Source organism: Gossypium raimondii, chromosome 5 (assembly GCF_025698545.1).
Source record: "Gossypium raimondii isolate GPD5lz chromosome 5, ASM2569854v1, whole genome shotgun sequence".
Lineage (NCBI taxonomy): Eukaryota > Viridiplantae > Streptophyta > Magnoliopsida > Malvales > Malvaceae > Gossypium > Gossypium raimondii.
In genome coordinates this window covers 3,962,771-3,983,535 of record NC_068569.1, presented here as the reverse complement: position 1 = coordinate 3,983,535, position 20,765 = coordinate 3,962,771, and the positions used below count along the sequence as shown (strand labels likewise).

Here is a 20,765-nt window from a genome sequence, read left to right as displayed (position 1 = left end):
GTTTACTTACTTTAAATGTGAATTAAATGGTAAGTTAAATTCCTTGTTATACAAACTTACTAAACTTTAAAGCTTACTCTGTTTTATCTTCTCTGTTTTATAGTAATTTGGAAGCTCATTGGGTTGGAAGCTTGGCAGAGATATCTCACACTATCCATCGGTTCATTTCAGTATATATAGTAAAACCATTTTGGTTATAATAGCATGTATAGGTGATTTTGGCCAATGATGGATGTAAATATTTGGTTGAAACTAGTCATTTGAATGGCTTGTGTTTGACATGTTTTGATGTGTATATAAGTGGATTTATCATGTTTGAAGTATGAGTTTGATTATGCATATATGCATTTGGTACATAGGTAAGTATGAATATTAGGTTGACATGATAATAAATTGTCATTTGAAGTGCCTAAGGGCACATTGGTTGTATGTGGTAATATATCATGTTTAAGACATGATTTTGGCTTGTTTTGAATGCTTTGATATGGTTTGTGAATGTATAAATTGTTATGTTTAGGTTGATGCCAAATTTGGATGAGAAATGTGGCTTGAAAATGACCTATTTTCGTCTACACGAGCGTGTGGCTCAGCCGTGTGTGACACACGGCCTAGCACATGTGCGTGTGGTTTGACCGTGTGTCCCCTGCATCATTTAAATTTCAAAACAGAATACTCAAAATTGTTCACACGACTTAGTACACGGGCGTGAGACTTGGCCGTGTGACCCCTGCACCTTATTTATGCAAGTCAATATGCTCACACGGCCTAGCACACGGGCGTGTGGCTTGGCCATGTGACCCAAGTCAATGAGCTCTCAAGTTTGGACACGGGCTGAGACACGGTCGTGTGTCTCTATTTCGAATGCTCACACGGCCTGGCCACACAGGTGTGTGTCCCCTACACCTTGGAAAATTTTTGATGTTTTTAGAAAAGTTTTTTGAGTACCCAAATAAGTCCCGACTTGTTTCTAATGTATATTTTGGGACTCGAGGACTCGTATAAGGGACATTATGATTGATTTATGATATAAATGTTAGATAATATGAAATGTTTGTTATTTGATCTGTAAATTCTGATAATACTCTGTAACCCTATTCCGGCGACGGATTTGAGTTAAGAGTGTTAGAATACAAATGAGGGACTTAGTTTTAGGGTATCATAAATTAAAAGCCAATGACCTAACATAATTAATTTTTTTCTGTTTATCACTTAAACCTGATATTGAATGCCACCTAGTTATCCTTTAAGAAAATCAGTAATTACCAAAAATAAAGAACAATGTTGATGCCAGAGAATTTCATTGAAGATTCTAATATTAATCCAAGGTGCTAGTGGGATGCAGAGAGGGTATGTCGTATCTTTGCCTCTTGAAGCTCTGATAAGTAAACAAATACTTTATGTCTTGGACCCTAGTTTCTCTAGGGTCATTGACTCAAATTCTAGGCCTAGTCCTCTGAAGCCAACCCTGAAACTACCTCCTTTTTTTTTCTTAATATATAATTTTTGATGATTAAGATGCCAATTTCTCTAAGGTCTAAACAGTGTCTCCAATACGTTGATTTACTCTGATACTGTAATGGGTATAGAGATAACACTACCAGTTTGATTGTTGGAAGCTTGGAATCAATGATATCAGTTTATCTTATTGATGCTTATTTATGACAGTTTTTCATCCAAAGACCTGCTGCTAATCTTCTATTGTTTGTTTGCCTTATCTGGCAGTTGGCAGGTAGCCGACAAATTATTGTTCAACTCAAAAATAAAAATGTTTAGCCTACTTCATGGATCATCATGCTCCATGTCAATGATGCCATAACCATCATCCATGTACATATAGAATCATCAACTTTTCCTTTTAGTTTTCCCCCACTGTTCTAACTTATAAAAAGAGTGAAGCTGCTGACTTCTAGGAAAGCAGCAATCGCAGTAGAACCACCAATGGCTCCTTGCCTATCTATTTTCTTTCTATTCATCGTCACATTTTGTGTAACACTAACAGCAGCAGCAGCAGGTCATTGTTCATTGCAAACATTTTTCCCTCGACCTGCCTATCAGTCTTTAATCAAACATGCCAAGACTCCAAAACCAAAGCTTCCATTTAAGACTCGTTATTTCCCTCAGACTTTAGACCATTTCAGTTTCCACCCCAAGAGCTCTAAAATATTCTACCAAAAGTACCTAATTAACACTCAGTACTGGCACAAAGGCGCTCCTATCTTTGTCTACACTGGGAATGAAGGAGATATTGAGTGGTTTGCTGCTAACACAGGGTTCATGCTTGACATTGCTCCCAAGTTCAGAGCTCTCCTTCTCTTCATTGAGGTAATGTTCACTTTCTCAGGATTCTTTTATCTGAGTTGTAACAAAAAGTAGTTTTACTTTAGGAATAGCTCACATTACTCAAAAATAGTTTCTTGGTTTTTGTAATAACACAGAAAATACATTGCTTTGTTTTAACTCTGTGCGTGTTTTCTAAGACTGAAAGCACATCCTAAAACCCAAATCTTTTTCCAAAACATGATTTTTTTTTTCTTTTTGTAATCAATGTTAATGGGTTTGTTTCTATTGGGAACTTTTCAGCATAGATTTTATGGGGAATCAATGCCATTTGGGAAAGACTCATACCAGTCAGCAAAGACCATGGGGTACTTAAATTCACAGCAAGCCTTGGCTGATTTCGCAGTTCTGATAAGAAGCTTGAAGCAGAACCTGTCATCTGAAGCATCCCCAGTGGTGGTCTTCGGTGGATCTTATGGAGGAAGTAAATTCAAACCATATGGCCCTCCATTTTCTTAATGTTTTTTCATGAAGTTAATGATCTGATTTATGGATTAATATGACAATACTGGTACTAATAATTTAGCTAGAACATCCTTTTCGGCTAGTTGAATGGAACTTTCTGATGATATTAAAGAATTTTGAGGGAAATCTTTCATTAAAGAAAACAGCCATTTTGTTATGATTATGAAAAACATTCTCTCTTTCTCAGTGTTGGCGGCTTGGTTTAGACTAAAATACCCTCATATAGCAATTGGTGCATTGGCTTCTTCAGCCCCTATATTACAGTTCGATAAGATAATCCCATGGTCAAGCTTCTATGATGCTGTCTCCCTGGATTTCAAGGTTCCATTTTTAAGTTCTCACATATGGACGAATTTATGCTTAAACTGTATATATCTCTGAGTTCTCCTTTATAACTAAAACTAAAATGGGGGATTCAGGATGTAAGCCAGAATTGCTATGAAGTGATAAAGGGGAGCTGGGCAGAACTGGTGGCAATTTCAAATCAGAAACATGCCTTGGCTGAACTAAGCAAAGCTTTCAGGACCTGCAAGTGAGTCATGGAAACGGAAGTATATTAAGTAAACTTGTCTGCTGAGTTAGATTGTTGTGCAAGCTGCTTATTTATGCATGAGGCACTATTTTCGTGTTGTAAACATTCTCAGAGTCTTTTCCTAGAATTCTGGGAATCTTGTTACATCAACTTTCATTTAAGCAATTGTTTATTTAGTTTTTCCATAAAAATCTTTCTACCTTCATCCAAGCTGATAACCAGCAATCACAAGAAATTTAGCATTTCTAATGTTATGAACCGATTTTTACCATGCATGTTTTACTTTTTCTTTTCTTTTCCTTATAATTAATCATATTTATTTGTTCAAAGTTCAGGAGCCTTCATTCAACAGCTTCTGTTCTAGAGTGGCTATGGACTGCTTTTGTTTATACAGCCATGGTTAACTATCCAACTGAGGCAAATTTCCTAAAGCCATTACCTGCTTATCCTGTGCAGCAGGTAAGACGTGTAAATAAAGCTGTTTTGCATCAAGCTCTAAATTTTAACATTTTCGAAGATCCTCTTATTGATTTCTTTTTTCGACACTTAAACCATCCTTTTACACGTAGATGTGCAAGATAATTGATAAATCTCCATCGGGGGCAACGAGGCTTACTCGTGCTTTTGCAGCAGCGAGCTTATATTACAACTATTCTCAGACGGAAAATTGCTTCGAGGTAGAACATGAAGTTGATCCTCATGGTCTTCATGGTTGGCACTGGCAGGTAAACTTGCTATATATCAGTTTATATACATGCTGGAGCCAACTGATGATCGATAATCGGTGTCATTTGATCGAATGTTGACTGGAATAATATAAAAAGCTAGAAGTAGAGTTTGATTACTCCCCCTAATGCATCGTAGTGTTCGGAAAGTAATTCTCTAAATGATTATGCAGACATGCACGGAGATGGTTATGCCAATGACTTGTTCTAATGAGAGCATGTTTCCTCCATCTGGCTTTGATTATAAAAAGTTTGCAGAACAATGCCGAATGAAATACGGGGTTTTGCCTCGGCCACACTGGATCACAACAGAATTCGGTGGCGAAGTGAGTTAATTTTTGTTTCTTCATCGCTTCTCCTTGTTGGTTCTTTCTATATAGATGTACCATTTTCGAGAAATATGTCGGTCCCATACTCGATTTGAACTATTAATGTCTCTTTCGTATGCAGAGAATCGAGAAAGTATTGAAGAGATTCGGTAGCAACATCATATTTTCCAATGGAATGCAGGATCCATGGAGCAGAGGAGGGTAAGTTGTTAGAAACAGTATGCTGGTTAGCTTCTTAGATTAGAATTTACATGAGCCAAAATTATAATCAATTTCAATCACAATGAAACTGATTTATGGTATGAAATATATACAGGGTGCTGAGAAATATATCCGCCACAATCATTGCTCTTGTCACAGAAAAAGGTATGTAAATTTATGATTAAGCATTTTTGTTTAGTTGTCATCAACTTAAACAAGTTCTCTCATTGGTATGTATTAGGAGCTCACCATATTGATTTCCGAGCCACCACAAAAGACGATCCGGACTGGCTTATCCAACAGAGGCGGCAGGAAGTTGAAAACATCCAAAGATGGTTAGATGAGTACTATGTGGATCTCAGACATGCTTAAATTAAGGACTGACAGAAGCTGTGTTGGCAAAACTAGATTATTTGGATTGAATGAATGTTTTTGAAACTCAAATTTGCAGAAATCCTCTCATCTAATTGTTTAGGCTGATATAGGAATCTACCATTTTCATTACTTGTATGACAAACTATGTCCACTGTCTTAAAATACTATTACATTTTATAAGTGTGCAGGCATGTATGAATATTTATCGTCCGAGGCTAACATGAAGCTTTAACATGTTTACCAACAAGATTAATGGTCCAGATTAATCCAGGGTTTTGCTGCTTCTATTTGTAACACAAAAATGGGATAAAGCATCACTTAGTCCCAGAACTTGGAAACTTTTCTCAACTTAGTCCTTGAACTCTTTTTTTCTCCACGCTAGTCATGAAACTCGACAATTTCTCTCACATTAGTCTTGGAATTTGGCAAGTTTTCCAAAATTTGGTCCATGTAATAACGTTGCATTTTGATATTGTGCCACATCATCAAATAAAAATATAATTCTTTTCTAAAAAAATTTAGGTGATGGTGTGGGATGATCTCAAAGTTCCAAATCACCATAGGGATCAAATTTGAGAAAGATTGTCAAGTTCAGGGAATAATGTGGACCAAAAAAAATCAGTGACCAAATTAGGAAACATTACCAAGTTCAGGGACTAAATGTTGAGTTATCCCAAATAAAATAAATAAACCAAGCCCAAATCCAACTTGGATTAGGTTGGGCCTGGAGAGCTTTCCTTTGTATCTAATCCAAGCCTTTAAAGATTTTGGGGGGAAAACTGAGATGCAATGAAAGAAGTCAAGAACCAAACATGAGATGCAGCAAACATTGAAAAGATAGTTGAAGCTTGAAGCAGTAGATTCATATATTCGCTGAGCCATCAATCAATGAATCCCTGGTTTCCATAGAACACAGACAGTGAGAGAATCAACAAGTAAAAAGAGAGACAAGAAAGAAACATGTTACGCCGATAAGGGACATGTTTAAGGTCGTGTTTAGTGATTTTTGCACTAGTTTCAGCATTGGGAGTGTGTGGACCTGCTCTTTATTAGAGATTCAAGAAAACTCTCAGATTTGCTGATTCCAAATTCTCTTGCCCTCCTTGCATCTGTGATTGCCCCCCACCTTTTTCCCTTGTCAAGATTGCCCCTTGTACTTACTCCCTCTTTACGCCATTTTATTACTATTATTCAAATTTCATGTTTTTTTTAATTTCCTTTCCAACTCTGAGTTGTTTTCAAATTTTGATTCTGATTGGTTGTTTGTTTATTGGAGTGTAGTTAAGGAATACCCATTTAGGAAATTTGAGATCTTGATCTGTTTTTGCTGCTAATTTTGCATAAAATTCATGTTTGTTGGACATTTGATTCTGGAAATCCATGTTCCTTCAATTTGCTGCTAATTATTGTGGTGCATAATTCCTTGGTCATTATCATGCATACATTTCAATTAAGTTAAAACTAAATTTGAGTTCATATACTTCTGCTGACTGTTATTGTTTTAAGAGGGTTGGCCAATCTCTCGGACAGGTTGGAGATTTTTTTTTTCCTTCTTTAGATAAACTCAAATTGGTTATATTTCTTTAAATTTCATCCAAATACCATGTTATTTTGATGACATAGATTGTGGACGCAATGACCCTGATCTGAAGCAAGAGATGGAGAAGCAATTTGTAGACCTTCTGACAGAGGAATTGGAGTTGCAAGAGGCTGTTGCTGAAGAGCATGCTCGCCATATGAACATCACCTTTGGTGAAGCAAAATGGGTGGCTTCCCAGTACCAAAGAGAAGCCGAAAAATGTATTGCTGCCACGGAAACCTGTGAGGGGGCTAGAGAAAAGGCTGAGGCTTCGCTGATCAAAGAGAGGAAACTGACTACTACACGGGAACATAGAGCTAGGGAAATGGGTTGGGAAGGAGAATAAGAACAACTCTCTGTTTAATTCAGTCAAATATCACATAGTCTACTACTTGAAGCATATCCACCTTGATCATTTATTTATTCATTGTTAGGACCATGAATTTCCAATACCAGAAAGAAGGCTATTTCAATTAACCTTGAAATTAAGAAAAAAAAACCCATCAACCACACAGCAATGGCGAATTCAGAACTGCATTCAGTCACTGTTGTTATGCACACATGAAGGGCTTTTCATGTTCCATCTAAAAGCTATGCCTTCAGCCGTGGAAATACTGAAACTCCAAGTTCTTGTGTTACCTTGAAAGAAACTAGGAAAAACAAAATACAATGAAACTAAAACTAGGAGAAACTATAAATTTCTCAAACTACAATTCAATCAATGTGTTCGAAAGGACATGAAAGAAAGAAAGAAATTGGAAAAAGGAGAATGTTGCCATCAATTTCAATATATTAAATGAAGCAACAGAGATTCCCATAAAAAGAGTAGGCTTATGCCTTTGTACCGTCTTTTATCTCAGAATCAGCATCAACCGTTTCATATACAAGATCCAAGGGAGTACGCGTCGAATCCGAATTCCCCATCCATCAATGGGGTCTCATTATTTTGATCCTGCATAAAAAAGTTTAGAGTCATTTTAAGCCACTATGCTCACAAGGATTCAAAATTAAGAGCAACAATGGAAGTTTTCTTTTCATACCGATTTGATCATGGACATCATTATATTCTCCAAAGGTTCAAAACTATTTTGATTGAAGCCGTTTTGTGGCTTTGTCTCAAATAGGAAGTCGTCATTGGATCTCGATTTTGTGCCGAAAGCTGATTTCTCACCATCAAGGTGTGGAACAACATAAGTACTGTCACCACTAAATTGGCTGAACAAAGAAACATCATTCATTTTATCACTGATGACATTGCTTTGGTCCATCATAGGTCCACTTGCAGGGACCAGGGAGTCTCCTCGGCTGAATGAATTATTCATATTGCCGTTGTAATCATGTCTGCTATCTCCCCATTGTTGCTTTGTTGTGCAATCAATATTCTGAATGACATTATTATTTAGACCGACTTGGGAGATGTTTCCTCTAGAGTCCTCCAAATTTGCTGGATTTGCCATGGAAGAAGAAAGATCAAGAGGGCTGCTACTAAGGTGAGAGCTTGTCCAAGAAATACTTTCTTGCAAATTATTACTCGGCAATTGCTCATGACTGAAAGTTTCACTTGCTGACAATGCATTTGAAGGAAAACTCGATAATTGAACCGCGCTTTGCCAATTTTCGCTGCATCTACCATGATCAAGAAAATTAGAAGAACCGCGAACGTTCATGTCAAATGGTTCCTGATTCAGTGATGTCACACCAAGGGATGATGGTTGATTTCCAAATGCACCACTATGTTGTGTCTGTTGTGTGTTTGATTGTAACAACAAAGGGTTGCCCGAGGAAACAGGTAGAGTATTACTCGAGCCACCAACCGTCACTCTCGCATCTTGGAAGTTCGTAGCAACACCAAAAGCATTTGGATCATTACCGCGATTAAATTCTCCAAAGTGGTTGGTGGGCTTGTTCTGCGACAGTTGATTGATTGATGTCGGGATCCCTTGAAACAAAGTTCCATTTTGATTCTGGTTTGCAGGTACCACGGCTGGCTGGATCTTTCCAAAACCATTGATCGGATTGTTCAATGTTTGAGAATGTCCCGACTGAATCACACCAGAAGAAATCCCACGTAGGCTTAAAGCAGATGAGGAGTTCAGTCTCCCAAACAATCCACCTGGTTGATAAGATGACAGAGAAGCACTTGAAATCCTTCCAGGTCCAGTCAATGTGCGAAAATCTCCAAAGCCGTCCAGTGAACCCATGCGCAAGTAAGACGGATCTTTACTTCCTAATGCAGCAACCATGTTAGCTTGTTGAGTTGCAACACTGCTGAGTCTTTTTAGGTAAAGCCTATATTTCTGCAAGACAGCATAAGATAGTAAGCTTAAATACTGCACACTTTTATAAAAACTCATAATTCAAGTATATGCACTTCTCCCATGCCTACGGCCCAGCAGGCTTGAATTGAAGTTGTAAAACTTCATTAACGATGCGCTAATTTTAACATGAAACTAGCAGATCGCTTGTTAAATTTTCCCTTGTGAGCCCTCAACATTCATAAGGAGATTACCTGTAGATGGCTTGCTACATTTTCCCTTGTAAGGCCATCGACATTCATGAGGTCAAGAATTTTCTTCGGAACAGCCTCTGCTTTTAAACAAAGAGGAAACAAAATGTTAGAACTAAAATGCAAGTGGCATGAGAATCACTGGACGATAATAAGAGACATTAATCTCAACAGCAAAAAACTCACTCTCAAGACCCAACTGGTTGACAGCGGAAACAAACTTCCTATGCAGCTCTACAGACCAAACAACTCGAGGCTTCTTTTGGGTTGAAGGGTCCTCATGTCCATTATCGTCACCCTCTTCATCCTCATCTTCACTTTGGTCCTTCCGCTTCTTACTGACCTTTTGGTCAGAACTGCTAGATGTTGGACCAGTTTCTCCGGTTCCTCCCCGAGATTTATCTTGATTTGATGCATTAATTTGATCCTTAGAGTCAGGTTTCTTTTTTCTCACAACGTGTTGCCATATGTTTTTTAGCTCCTCAATGCGAACCGGCTTCAATAAGTAGTCACAAGCACCATGAGTAATCCCCTTCATTACAAGCTTGGTATCACTATGAGCTGACAACACTGAAATTTCATCATGAAAAAAAAAGACAATATCGTCACTTCTGCTCTATTAATCAAATTTAGATCCAGAAAATTATGGGGAACGAACTTCACCCAAAAAAATAGAAATTTTCATTCATTTCACAAAGAATTCAAAAGACAAAAGGGGAAAAGGAAAAAAAAAAGAGTAAAATTCAGAGCCATAAAATGGAAAAAAGGGTTAATGCTTACTAATTACAGGTAGGTCCATTTCAAGCCCCACAAGTTCAAGAAGCTTAAAGCCATCCATATCTGGCATATTAACATCACTAATAACCAAGTCATATCTGTTCCTGTTTTCCCTCAACATTTTGAGGGCCGTAATTGCCTGATTGGTTGTGGTAACTGCAGGAAAAAGAAAGCATAAATGATATGTCAAAAAGAGGCCCACTGTCTCAACAATGTTAAAAGTCAAACCTTGCATACTACAATTACAAAGACCTAATTCTAAACGCATGCTAAGCACAACACACAGATCTTCCTGACAGAAACACAGTAAGATTACTTATTTAAGATTTTTAGAACAATGAATGAAATTTTGAATTAAGGATTGAGAATAAACAGAACAGCAAACACGTAACTTGTCAGCAGAATCTAGAAGTAAATTTCAAGTTGGAAGAAAATTTTCAGCAGAATTCAAAAGATAAAGTACCACTAACCATGATATTGGCATTTACGAAGGAGATTTTCCAAAACTTTGAGACAAATAGGATCATCATCAACTGCTAAAACACGCATACCAATTGGAAACCTGTCCCTGCCACCATCTTCACCATTGGAACCACCCAGTTTCTCCTCCATAGTCATCGATAAAAATAAGCAACCCAAACAACCAGATGAGAAAACAAAGCAACAAGAGAGATCAGAAACCCAAAGTTTCAATCTTTTCAAGTTTATCCACTGCCTTTTTAAAACTTTTAAAATAAATCCCAGATAGTACAAAGACAAGAATTGAAAGTGAGAGTGAATTGGAAGATAAAACTGTGGGAGAAAGAAAAGCTTTGCAAGTAAAAGCTGTACAAAGAGACAATGATGATGTTGATGGCCAAAATGCCTCAACTCCCAGAAACAACAGAAATCTTTCTTTTTCTTTTTCTTTTTATTTTCCTCCTTTGAACTTTTGGGTGCAAAGCAATTCTCCGCTCTTTCTCTGTCTCAGGTTTTTTTTTTCTCCCCTTCTTTCTACTCTGTATTTGTCTTTAGCTTTTTCATGTCAACAGAGCAGAGCATCTTTTCTTTATTTTATTTATTCTTTTTTGAGGAATTATTTTGGTAATTGAGCTTGTTTATATTTTTTTTTCTTCAAAGCCTTCCATTCTTATTTTATTTTTTTGCAACATTTATATATTCTTTATTATTTCTCTACTGTATTTTCACCCGCTAATGATTCTGTAGAAACGTTACTAAGCTACTATAAATGGACCTTACTATATCTGCCACATTAATCTTGACCGTCGGCTTGGGTGTATCCTATACAAGTTTAACGGTTTTATAAATATTTTTCAATTAATATAAACTTCTTTTAAAGGCACGCTTTCCTTATTATATAGTTTTTAAGTGTGTATTAACATCGCTGGCTTTACATTAAATATTTCGAATTTTAAAATTTAAATTACTTAAATGCTTTTATTATAAAAGATTAGCACTAAAAGCTAAACCAATTATGGTAACTAATTTGATGTTTATTGCTAATTACCATTTTTCTGGGAGGCTATTCCTTTGATTTGTTGAGAATTACCTTGTTTAAATTCAAGCTGCTTAATTGATAATTTTATCACCAAGTAATTGCATTTCCGTAATTACAACCAATTTTAGTTTCTTATATTGTTTTCCAATATGATATTTGACCGGAAAATTTTTTAATTCCTTTTATGGGTTGGACCATACAATTCAGGAAAAAAATAACAATGAACCCTTATCGGTTCTGTCACAATTAAAGTACGATATATTTAGAAATCAGTCCCATATGTTTCAAAGCGACGGGTAAAAATCTACAAAAAAAAAAAACCAAAAAGGACTATTGCAAAATTACCTCTAAAATCACTTGCAAAAGCAAATACCGAGTGCATAAGTAATACTTAAAAAAACATACTATAAGAGTAGACAAATACTTCTAAAAGTAAAAACTTATTAAACAATAGAAGACAGACAAAAATATATATAAAATTTAAAACAACATAAGTCCAAAACATAAACAAATTAAGAAGCTGGCGAAAACCCATGTACTTTTAAAGAAAAACAATTGGTGACCAATAGAATTACAAATTATAAAATAATAAAATTAAATAAATTAAAATGCCTTGAGTCTTCAACCATCACAAGATATGTTCCAAGTAATTAGAATCGCTGCTTGAACTTGTATTTTAGTTCGAGTAATATACACCAATATGCATTACTTTATTTGAATAACATTTTGTAATAGAATTTTAGATTTCACAAGCTAAGTTAAGGAATTGAGGTAAAATATTCATGATAATTTTATTAAAATTTATTGTGGAAAATTACACTATATCAAATATTAACCCAGTTTTATTATCAATTTAAAAATTATTTAATTTTGTTAAATTAAAAAAAATCGCAGCAAAAAGTTGCAATATATCCGTCTAAAACTCTTCAAATCTTATCTTACCCGTAAAAGAATCAAACTATTTGACCAAATTATTTTGATTCCTTTTATAATTTTAATTCCATTTCTATGTAATGTAATTTCTCGATCCTGAGTTAATGAATATCTCGTCATATAAATAACAAATTCATAATATGATTTTTAGAAAAGGCAACTCGTTTTAATTAAGTTGTAAATTTTGAAATTTAATATTTGTATGAATTTAATCTCTCCACTCGTATTTCAAAATTTATGTTCAGCTGTTAAATTTAAGTTTATTATAATGTTATTTTTAATTACATTACTATCAAATAAATATTCTTATATTTCATAATATACCCGTCTAAAACTTTTCAAATCTTAACTTACCCATAAAAGAATCAAATTATTTGACCAAAATTTTTATTTCGTTATTATAATTTTAATTCCAGTCCTATGTAATGTAATTTCGTGATCTAAGTTAATGAATTACAATTTTTAGTCATGTTTCATCATCTAAATATCAAATACAGAATTGCTTTTTTTAATCAATTCAACATGTAATATTTTGATTAAAATACGTCATAAATCTTTTCTCTTCATAAATTTTGATATTTGATATTTGTACTTTTATTTCTATGAATTTAGTTCTTCTACTTATATTTTAAAATTCAGATCTAATTGTTATCATTGTTAAAATTATTTTGTTAAATTTAAGTATGTTATCTGTCATTTTTGAGTTACATTGCTATCAAGTGAGTTTTTTTTAATGTCACACTAACAAATTTAACAAAAAGAAAAATAGTTTTAGCAATTGTACCTGAATTTTGAAATTAAAAAATAAATAGACTAAATTTCTAGAAATAAAAGTACAATAACTAAATTTCAAAAATTTGAAGAGTACATGTTAACTCAATATTTATATAATTAACTCAATATATATTTTAAAGTTGAAAATAATATTTAAAATATATTAGAAAATAAATGTAAATTCTAGCTGAGTCTTAGCCTGGTTGGTTCCGACATTATTGTCTGTGCATGAGAACCTGAGTTTGAGCGAACTGAAACACGTTTATCCTCTTGTTTAAGAGTTAGGAGAAATTATGGATAATTTCAAACATTATATAAAAAAAAAAGGGATTACGTAAATATATGCTATAAGTATTTGTACTCTTTGAAAATATGAAATTTAACCCTTATACTATCATTCTAGGAATTTAGTCACTTAACTTTTCAGATTTTAAAATTGATTCAAGATTAAATATTGTTAATTTTTTGTTAAATTTAAGTTCATTACAATGTCATTTTTCATTACATAATTATCAAGTGAGTTTATTTTTAAATGTCATACCGACAAATTTAATAATAAAATTAACAATATCAATAATTGAACTTAAACTTTAAAATCTAAAATTCTTAAAAACGAAAATATAAAAATTAAATTTCAAAATTTTAAAAAGTACATGAACTTATAATATATTTTATCCTTTAAGATTATTACCTAACATCTTAAATATGAAATTTATTTCAATTCTACGAGTGGATTTTAAAACTTATATATTTTTCATTTATTTAAATTTTTAAGACTATTAAATTGTGATATACTTACGACATGAAAAAATTTATATAAAATTTTTATTATTATAATCTATGAAAAGTTGAAATTATAAAGTTAAAAATTTAAAAACTATGGTGTTACGTTATAAAATTTTATGTAAAATCTAAAACATTCATATAATAATATAATTTATTTTGTAAAAATAATTAAATTTCAAATAAAATATATTTAAAAATAAATAAATAGTTAAGACACTCATCATTTTAATCTTATTTTGAATTTTTTACTTTTTCAATAACAATATATTTAATAAATTCTTTTAGATATCTAGACAAGATGCACTACAGATTTACTTCCATCACCGTTACTATACCAAATAATTATGGTTATGATTATAAATTAGTCAAAATTACTTTTGTAAAAACAGAAACAAACAGGGGGCGGGGCAATTCCCAGGCAATAAGAAAAGAAGAGAGACCCTACCCTAGTGTTCTTGGGGGAATAGGTCAGCATGCCCTCAAACCAAAAGTACCACAAAAAAAGTACACTTTATTTTTGGATGCTCCCTTATGGTGTACGACAGGGGGGTAGCCCCCTTGCCCTGCTATCACCCACGTTCACAATTTATTGGCTTAAACCGTCTATAGGTGGGACCCACCCTCAGAATGAATGCTATGCTTGTTGCAGCCTTTTTTGATAATGACACATCGGTCGCAGGATATCAGAGACTTAAAGTTTGCTGGGAATTTGGAACTCTCAGTCTCCACACTACTCGTATGTGTATAGTATTACAATACGTATATACTGTATTAGATTTGATGTCAGTCTCTATTTGTTTTTTTATATAATGACTTGAGTCATCTATACTTATTCCTCAACTCTTAAATAAGAAGATAATGTGTTTCAACACACTTAAATACACTTCCTCCTATGCTGACAATAATATCAATACCAAAAATCTTAATTCTAAGTTATAAAATTAGTAAATTAATGACATAAGATAGAGAAATTAAAGGAATTATAAACTAGAGATTGAAATGGTTTTATTGTTTATATATAGAGAGGGATATTGTACACCTTATTTTAGATCTTAGGTTGCAATAATTTTAATATAATGAAGTGTTCCTAACTAGAGATCTAAAACAACCTTTAATTACATGCCAACAACCTACAAGTGACGTATAGAAATATGTTGAGATTGACATTATTATTCATGTGAACCTCAAATTAACCTCAAAGTAATAATATTATATTGCATATGTAGAAAGTAGCCATAGCTTAGAAATGCTAATGAAAGATTAAGATGGGTCATGTCATAATAATTAACAATTCATAATAGACACCAACAAAGGGGAGAAATGTATAATGTGATGAAGCAAGTTGCTTAATGATTAATTAATACTTTAATGCCATGACAAATCTTTCACAACTTTGGTTGCCATCCAGCTAAATACAGCAAAGCTTTGATTGGTTTTCTTTATTTTATTATGAATTATAATAATATTATTATTAGCCTACGGGTCAAGTCTTTCTTTCAAACTCACAAATTAGTCCTTGCCATGGCTTCATTTGGATTGAGATACAATTAGTCTAATTGAATATATTTGGTGGTTGGATTAGCCTTTAATTTAGGAACGCAGCATTGCTGTTTGATTTGATAATTGAAAACTTCAAGTGAGGTGTTATACCAATGTAAAGCAAGCTACAGGAAATTAATAAGAAAGGGACAACTTATTGTCTAGATAAACAAATCTTAATCTAATATAATCTAATTCATCACTAAAATTAGTCATTCTATTAACTGCGGGAGTTAGTTGAGGTGGCAAAAGTCTCTCCTACCTTAACTAATGGTTGAGGGTTCAATCTCCCTATTGGGTATAGAGTAGCTTTAAAACTCGTGGTCAGCATTTATCCCTTAATGAGCCTATAGAATATGGAAAATTAGTTATTGGGTTTCAAGACTTACTAAAGCTAGAGTGACAGGTATGGGTTGTGCACATATATCAGGAAGGTAACCAGGCGGCAAACCTCGTGGCTAAACTAGCCACTGAACGAGGAATGGGTTTACAGCTGGTTCAACACCCGCCGGAGGAGCTGCTACGGGTGCTGCAGGCCGACAAAGAGGGTTGGTCTATGCCCACAACAATTTTCACATTATCTTGGTGACCTGTTTCGAGTTTTTGCTTTATTCATATTCTTTGAAAATGATTATTGATTGAACTTTATTTTTTAAATATCAGATATAAAAAAACAAGAAATAAAATTCAAAAACTCAAAGAATACAAAAAAACCGTAACAGATCAAAACGTGTTTCAACAAATAATTTTACTGTAAAAAAAAAAATTGATCAAATTCAAATTGGTCCAGCTGTAGCCAAAAATTTATGATGGGATCTGAGGGGTAACAATCATACTAGGGCTGTGGGGCAGACTCAATTTCATGGAACAATCTGGCCATCTTTTTATCATAGACGTGCAACAAACATGGATATAATTCCAAATTTTTCAATGAACTGATGGAAGGTTGTGAGATTAATGATAAAATTAATAAAGCAAAAAAGTTGGGTGAGATTTTGATTTTTCAATTCACTTTAAGTAATACAACAACAAAAGTAAAGCTACTAATATTGGTCCATATGAGTGGTGATGCACTTCATGGAAACATTAAACAGATCCATGAAACTATCATAATTAATCCCAAATAAAAAAAGTTTGGTTATCTCTTTTTTATTAAAATTAAATTCCTCGCAAGCTTTATAATTTTATCAAAATTTCCATTTTCTCCTTTGAATCTGAATCATGTAATTTATCACTTTTTTACTCCATTCTCCCTTAATTGTGGATCATATAAAATTATCTTAATGATTACAACCTTTTTCAGTTAAAATTTACAGTTTTATATAGAAAATATTAGCCTTTTATTTTTCTCATTAATTAAGATCATAATTCATAGTTGGGTGTGTTCCTAATTACAATTTACATTTTCAACCCGTCCTTTATCCATTTTTTTGATTTACTGAAATAGGTCGTTTTGGGAGAGGATGTGTGAAAGCGTGCTCAGCTAAACAAGCTTTCCTGCTGACATGTCAGGGAAAGTGTGTCCAGTTGAATGCATTTTTCGATAATTACAAAGAGAGCTTGTTTAGAACACGCTTTCACACACTCTAAAAAATATTTTCCTAAATTTTCAAAAAATCGACTTATTTGATCAATACTTTTTTTTACATATATGACTAATTTAACCTTCAATTTGTCTTTTAACTTATATATAACATATATTTAAAAATAGGATAAATATTATAAAACAGTAATTTAAATATTAAGTGTCAAAATAAAATTATGACTTGAGAATGGAATTGTAATTAAACATTCAAACAACTTGTTTGGTGAATTTTTAAAAAAGTGAAGTAAAGCAAAGTGGATGTGATTGTGAACAAATCATCAAACACTTGAATGCTTATGACTTATTATTTTATTTTATGCAGGGAAGCTCTTTTATTGAAGAAACGGAATCCATTTACAAACCATAAGAGCTAAGCTCAACATAAGGGAGCAAACAACATGAAGGATGACTTTTCATTTTGATATGTCAAACCAAAACGTGATGATCAGAAATGACAAATCGGTTACTGTATTTAATAAAAATTATATGTTTTGTTAATTAAAGATAAAATAGTAATTTTTAGTATTTAATTCGGGTTTTATTAAAAATTGATTGTTAATATTATTAAATTTGAATTTTTCATTATTTGTTAATAAAATAAATTTAGTGTTAATCATGAATTTATTTAATTTTATGTTTAATTTGTCAAATACAATCTTTAAGATATTTTCATCAAATTAACTTTACACACTAAAACATTAAAGTATCAAAATATGTAACTTTTATCAAATGTAAATACATAAATATTATATAAAAAATGTGAGACTCATATACTATCATGTATATTATTTATTTGAAAGAAGCTTGTATCCGTTCTAGGCTTGGGGTATCTTCCCTTTTCTTTTTCCAATTTGTTGCTGCTTGTTGTAAGCCATCCTTTCTAACGTGCTTGCTATTAATAAAGATTACTTTTTCTATTAAAAGTAACACTTTTTCAAAGTGGAAGTCCTTTTTTAAGTAATAGTTAGTATACTACATAACGGGTTGGATCACATGTTCCTGTTTTTTTTAGAAAGTAACTAATGTGAATGTCATTAATGAACAAGGAATAGATTAACACGCAATTAATCAATAATATTTGGACTGATACCAAAGAGAAAATGTGGTTCCGATTTTAAAGACAATATTATTAGGAGGGGCACTCACGGACCTCAAAATAGATGTACATAAATCAAAAAAGAAATATTTGAAATGAAGCAAATTTTAAAGGCATAACTCGCTTTTTAAGTGTGCTTAGTTATAATTTACGCTTTCAAAGTTGTGAAAATGAAAATAAAAATTTGATAATGGGAACAAAAATAGAAGAGTAAACTCTACAAATGGTTACTCAATTATGTTTGGTTTAAAATTTTTTAATTAGCCTTTAACTTTTGAATTTGTTCATGTTTTAGTCACTCGCGATTAAATTGATAATGGAAAGCCTTATTCTAACTGGTACAATAACACAGTTAGTCCTCAATACTTACATTTTCTATCAAATTGATCCTAATTCTAAATAATTCAATAAATTTAACCCTTCACATTTACAATTTGTATCATCCACAAACTTCTCAACCAAAGCTTTTAGCTTTTAAAATAGAGGCATTTCACATCTACTATTCTTTTTATTTATGGTTGAAATTATCCAATTCGGTATATAACCCTTTTTATATTTTTAAGAAGTTAGTATTAGAAATTAACTAAACACCATTAAAAATAATAGAAAATAAAAATTCTAAAATATAATATATATAATAAAATTACATAAATAATTTAATATTTTTTTAAAAATAATTTTCACTTTGACTAGCATAATTTTAGAAATATCTTTTAAGAAGTTGGATCTAGAACCTATCAAGGTCCTAATTCGAAATAAAAGATTGAGCCAATCAATCCGCGAACCAATTGAGTCGGACTAAAAATTTCATTAATTTGACGATTGAACCGATTTTCTCTATTTTTTTCTTTAAAATTATGCTAGCCAGAGTGAAAAATATTATTTTTTACAAATGTTAAATTATTTATATAATTTTATTATATATACCTATATTATATTTTTAAATTTTATTTTCTATTATTTTAATGGTATTTAGTTAATTTCTAACACTAACTTCATAGAAATATAAACAAAAGAGTTATGTATCGAATTAGATAATTTCAACCATAAATAAAATAATTAATAGAAGTGGAATGCCTCTGTTTCAAAAATTTGAAAGCTTTAGTTAGGAAGTTTGAGGACTAAATTGATAGAATTTGTAAATGTGAAGGATTAATTTATTGAACTGTTTAGAATTATGATCAAATTGATAGAATATGAAAGTATTGAGGGCTAAATGTGTTATTATACCAATTAGAAAAAGACCTTCCGTTATCAATTTAACAATGAGTAACCAAAACAGTAACAAATTCAAACTTTAGTGTCCAAATTAAAAAAAATTTAAAGTTAAGCGACTAAAACAGAAACACAGGCATAATTGGGTGACAGAAACACAGTTCAAATTCATGCCATAGTATAAATGATTCAGCTAAATGATTTTATTAAAATTTAAATGATATAATATTAAAGGTAACATAATCTCCACGTAACTTACATTAAACTAAATGATTTTAATAAAATTTTAAAAAATTAAATAAGAATAATTTTATTTTTGATAAGATCGGCATAAATTTATTCCATCATTAATATATAAATTTATATAAAAAGAAAAAAGAATTCATGTTACCTTCCTTTTATGATGATATCTTCTGTTGGTTACGGCTTTCATTTGCTTGGTATTCATTGCCAGTGGCGTCAAAGAATCTATGCTGTTTTGTCTGCATGTCTTCCAAAAACTTTCATGTTCCCTGGTGTAGGAATTTCTCGTACACTACATGCTTTTTCTTTTTGACATGCATTTGACTCACATATGGATGTTTTTTTTTTCTTTTTTCTATTTCTATTTCTGTGATATATTTAAATGTTAGTTTACGACAAGTTTTCACCATTATTTTTAAAAAATGTAACTGTATAATATTTTCGTCTAAATAAATAAATAATGTGGTTATAATAGTTACAATGATATTTGTAAATTTCAAAAACGAAGTCCATTTAATAATAAATATTACTAACCTTTTAATTTGTTGATTAATGATTCTAAGCATTGGAGTTAATTATAAAAAAATTGAAAATAGAAATTGCCCTAATGTTGTCAGTGTCTTTCACAAGAATATTCTCTATTGCCACATTATAGTTAATGGCATAGTGAGAAGTGGGCTTCCTAGGAGCTTCCATTTTAATGCATAAATGTTTATAAACTTTATAATAAAGTAATTAATGTAACTTAGCCTTAGCCACGTGACGAGTCTAAAAGCAAAATACAGATGTAGCATTTCACTAAAAATTTGGAATCCTTAAAGGTGGGGAAGTTGGCAGTTTGTTTATTTAATAGAAGTGTTAATCATATATTATTATAAAAATGCAATTAATGTTTTTATACAACTTTTTAAACTATTAATATTTTTTTAAATCTCTAAATTGAAGTTATTATACGCATAAATGCGCTTAATTTCACGTCCTTCAATGTATTACAATAACACCGATGTCAATAGAACTAAGACTCAATTAATTAAATTATTATCTTTCTAATTAATATTGTTATAATTAAAGACGATAATGATGGTAGAAGATTGCAAAGCAATAAGAAAAAAAATAAGGCCACACAGATTTTACGTGGAAATTTTTTTGGGAAAAAAATCACGGGCAGAAGAGTTTTAACCACATCTATTTTAAGGGTTGAAAAACTCAATTCTAATCAAAGTCCGATAGTAGAAGTATAGTTTTATACGGACTCAACTTGTGCGGTATG

The 20,765-nt window shown here is 32.1% G+C and overlaps 2 protein-coding genes and 1 pseudogene across 3 annotated transcripts; 2 read left to right on the top strand and 1 right to left on the bottom strand.

The window, feature by feature from the left end:
- The first annotated feature begins 1,800 nt into the window (after positions 1 to 1,800).
- On the top strand, positions 1,801 to 5,144 carry LOC105771350 (uncharacterized). The gene is made up of 10 exons (XM_012592783.2): positions 1,801 to 2,322; positions 2,581 to 2,761; positions 2,990 to 3,123; positions 3,222 to 3,334; positions 3,670 to 3,793; positions 3,904 to 4,059; positions 4,233 to 4,385; positions 4,510 to 4,589; positions 4,705 to 4,754; positions 4,831 to 5,144. The coding sequence occupies exons 1-10, from the start codon at positions 1,939 to 1,941 to the stop codon at positions 4,959 to 4,961; spliced, it is 1,506 nt and encodes a 501-aa protein (XP_012448237.1). The 5' UTR covers positions 1,801 to 1,938; the 3' UTR covers positions 4,962 to 5,144.
- Positions 5,145 to 5,759: 615 nt separating this feature from the next.
- Positions 5,760 to 7,020, top strand: LOC105770303 (uncharacterized; annotated as a pseudogene).
- A 193-nt stretch (positions 7,021 to 7,213) lies between these two features.
- LOC105770299 (two-component response regulator ORR24) lies at positions 7,214 to 10,868 on the bottom strand. 2 transcript variants are annotated; one of them, XM_052630721.1, is made up of 6 exons: positions 10,297 to 10,868; positions 9,830 to 9,982; positions 9,236 to 9,619; positions 9,053 to 9,132; positions 7,584 to 8,840; positions 7,214 to 7,495 (listed from the first exon to the last, which is right to left on the bottom strand). In XM_052630721.1, exons 1-6 carry the CDS (start codon positions 10,442 to 10,444, stop codon positions 7,421 to 7,423), a joined length of 2,097 nt encoding a protein of 698 aa, XP_052486681.1. In that variant the 5' UTR covers positions 10,445 to 10,868; the 3' UTR covers positions 7,214 to 7,420. The 2 variants fall into 2 exon arrangements, with proteins under 2 accessions (XP_052486681.1, XP_012446887.2); XM_012591433.2 differs by having other exon boundaries at positions 9,053 to 9,129; positions 10,297 to 10,865.
- Positions 10,869 to 20,765: the final 9,897 nt, after the last annotated feature.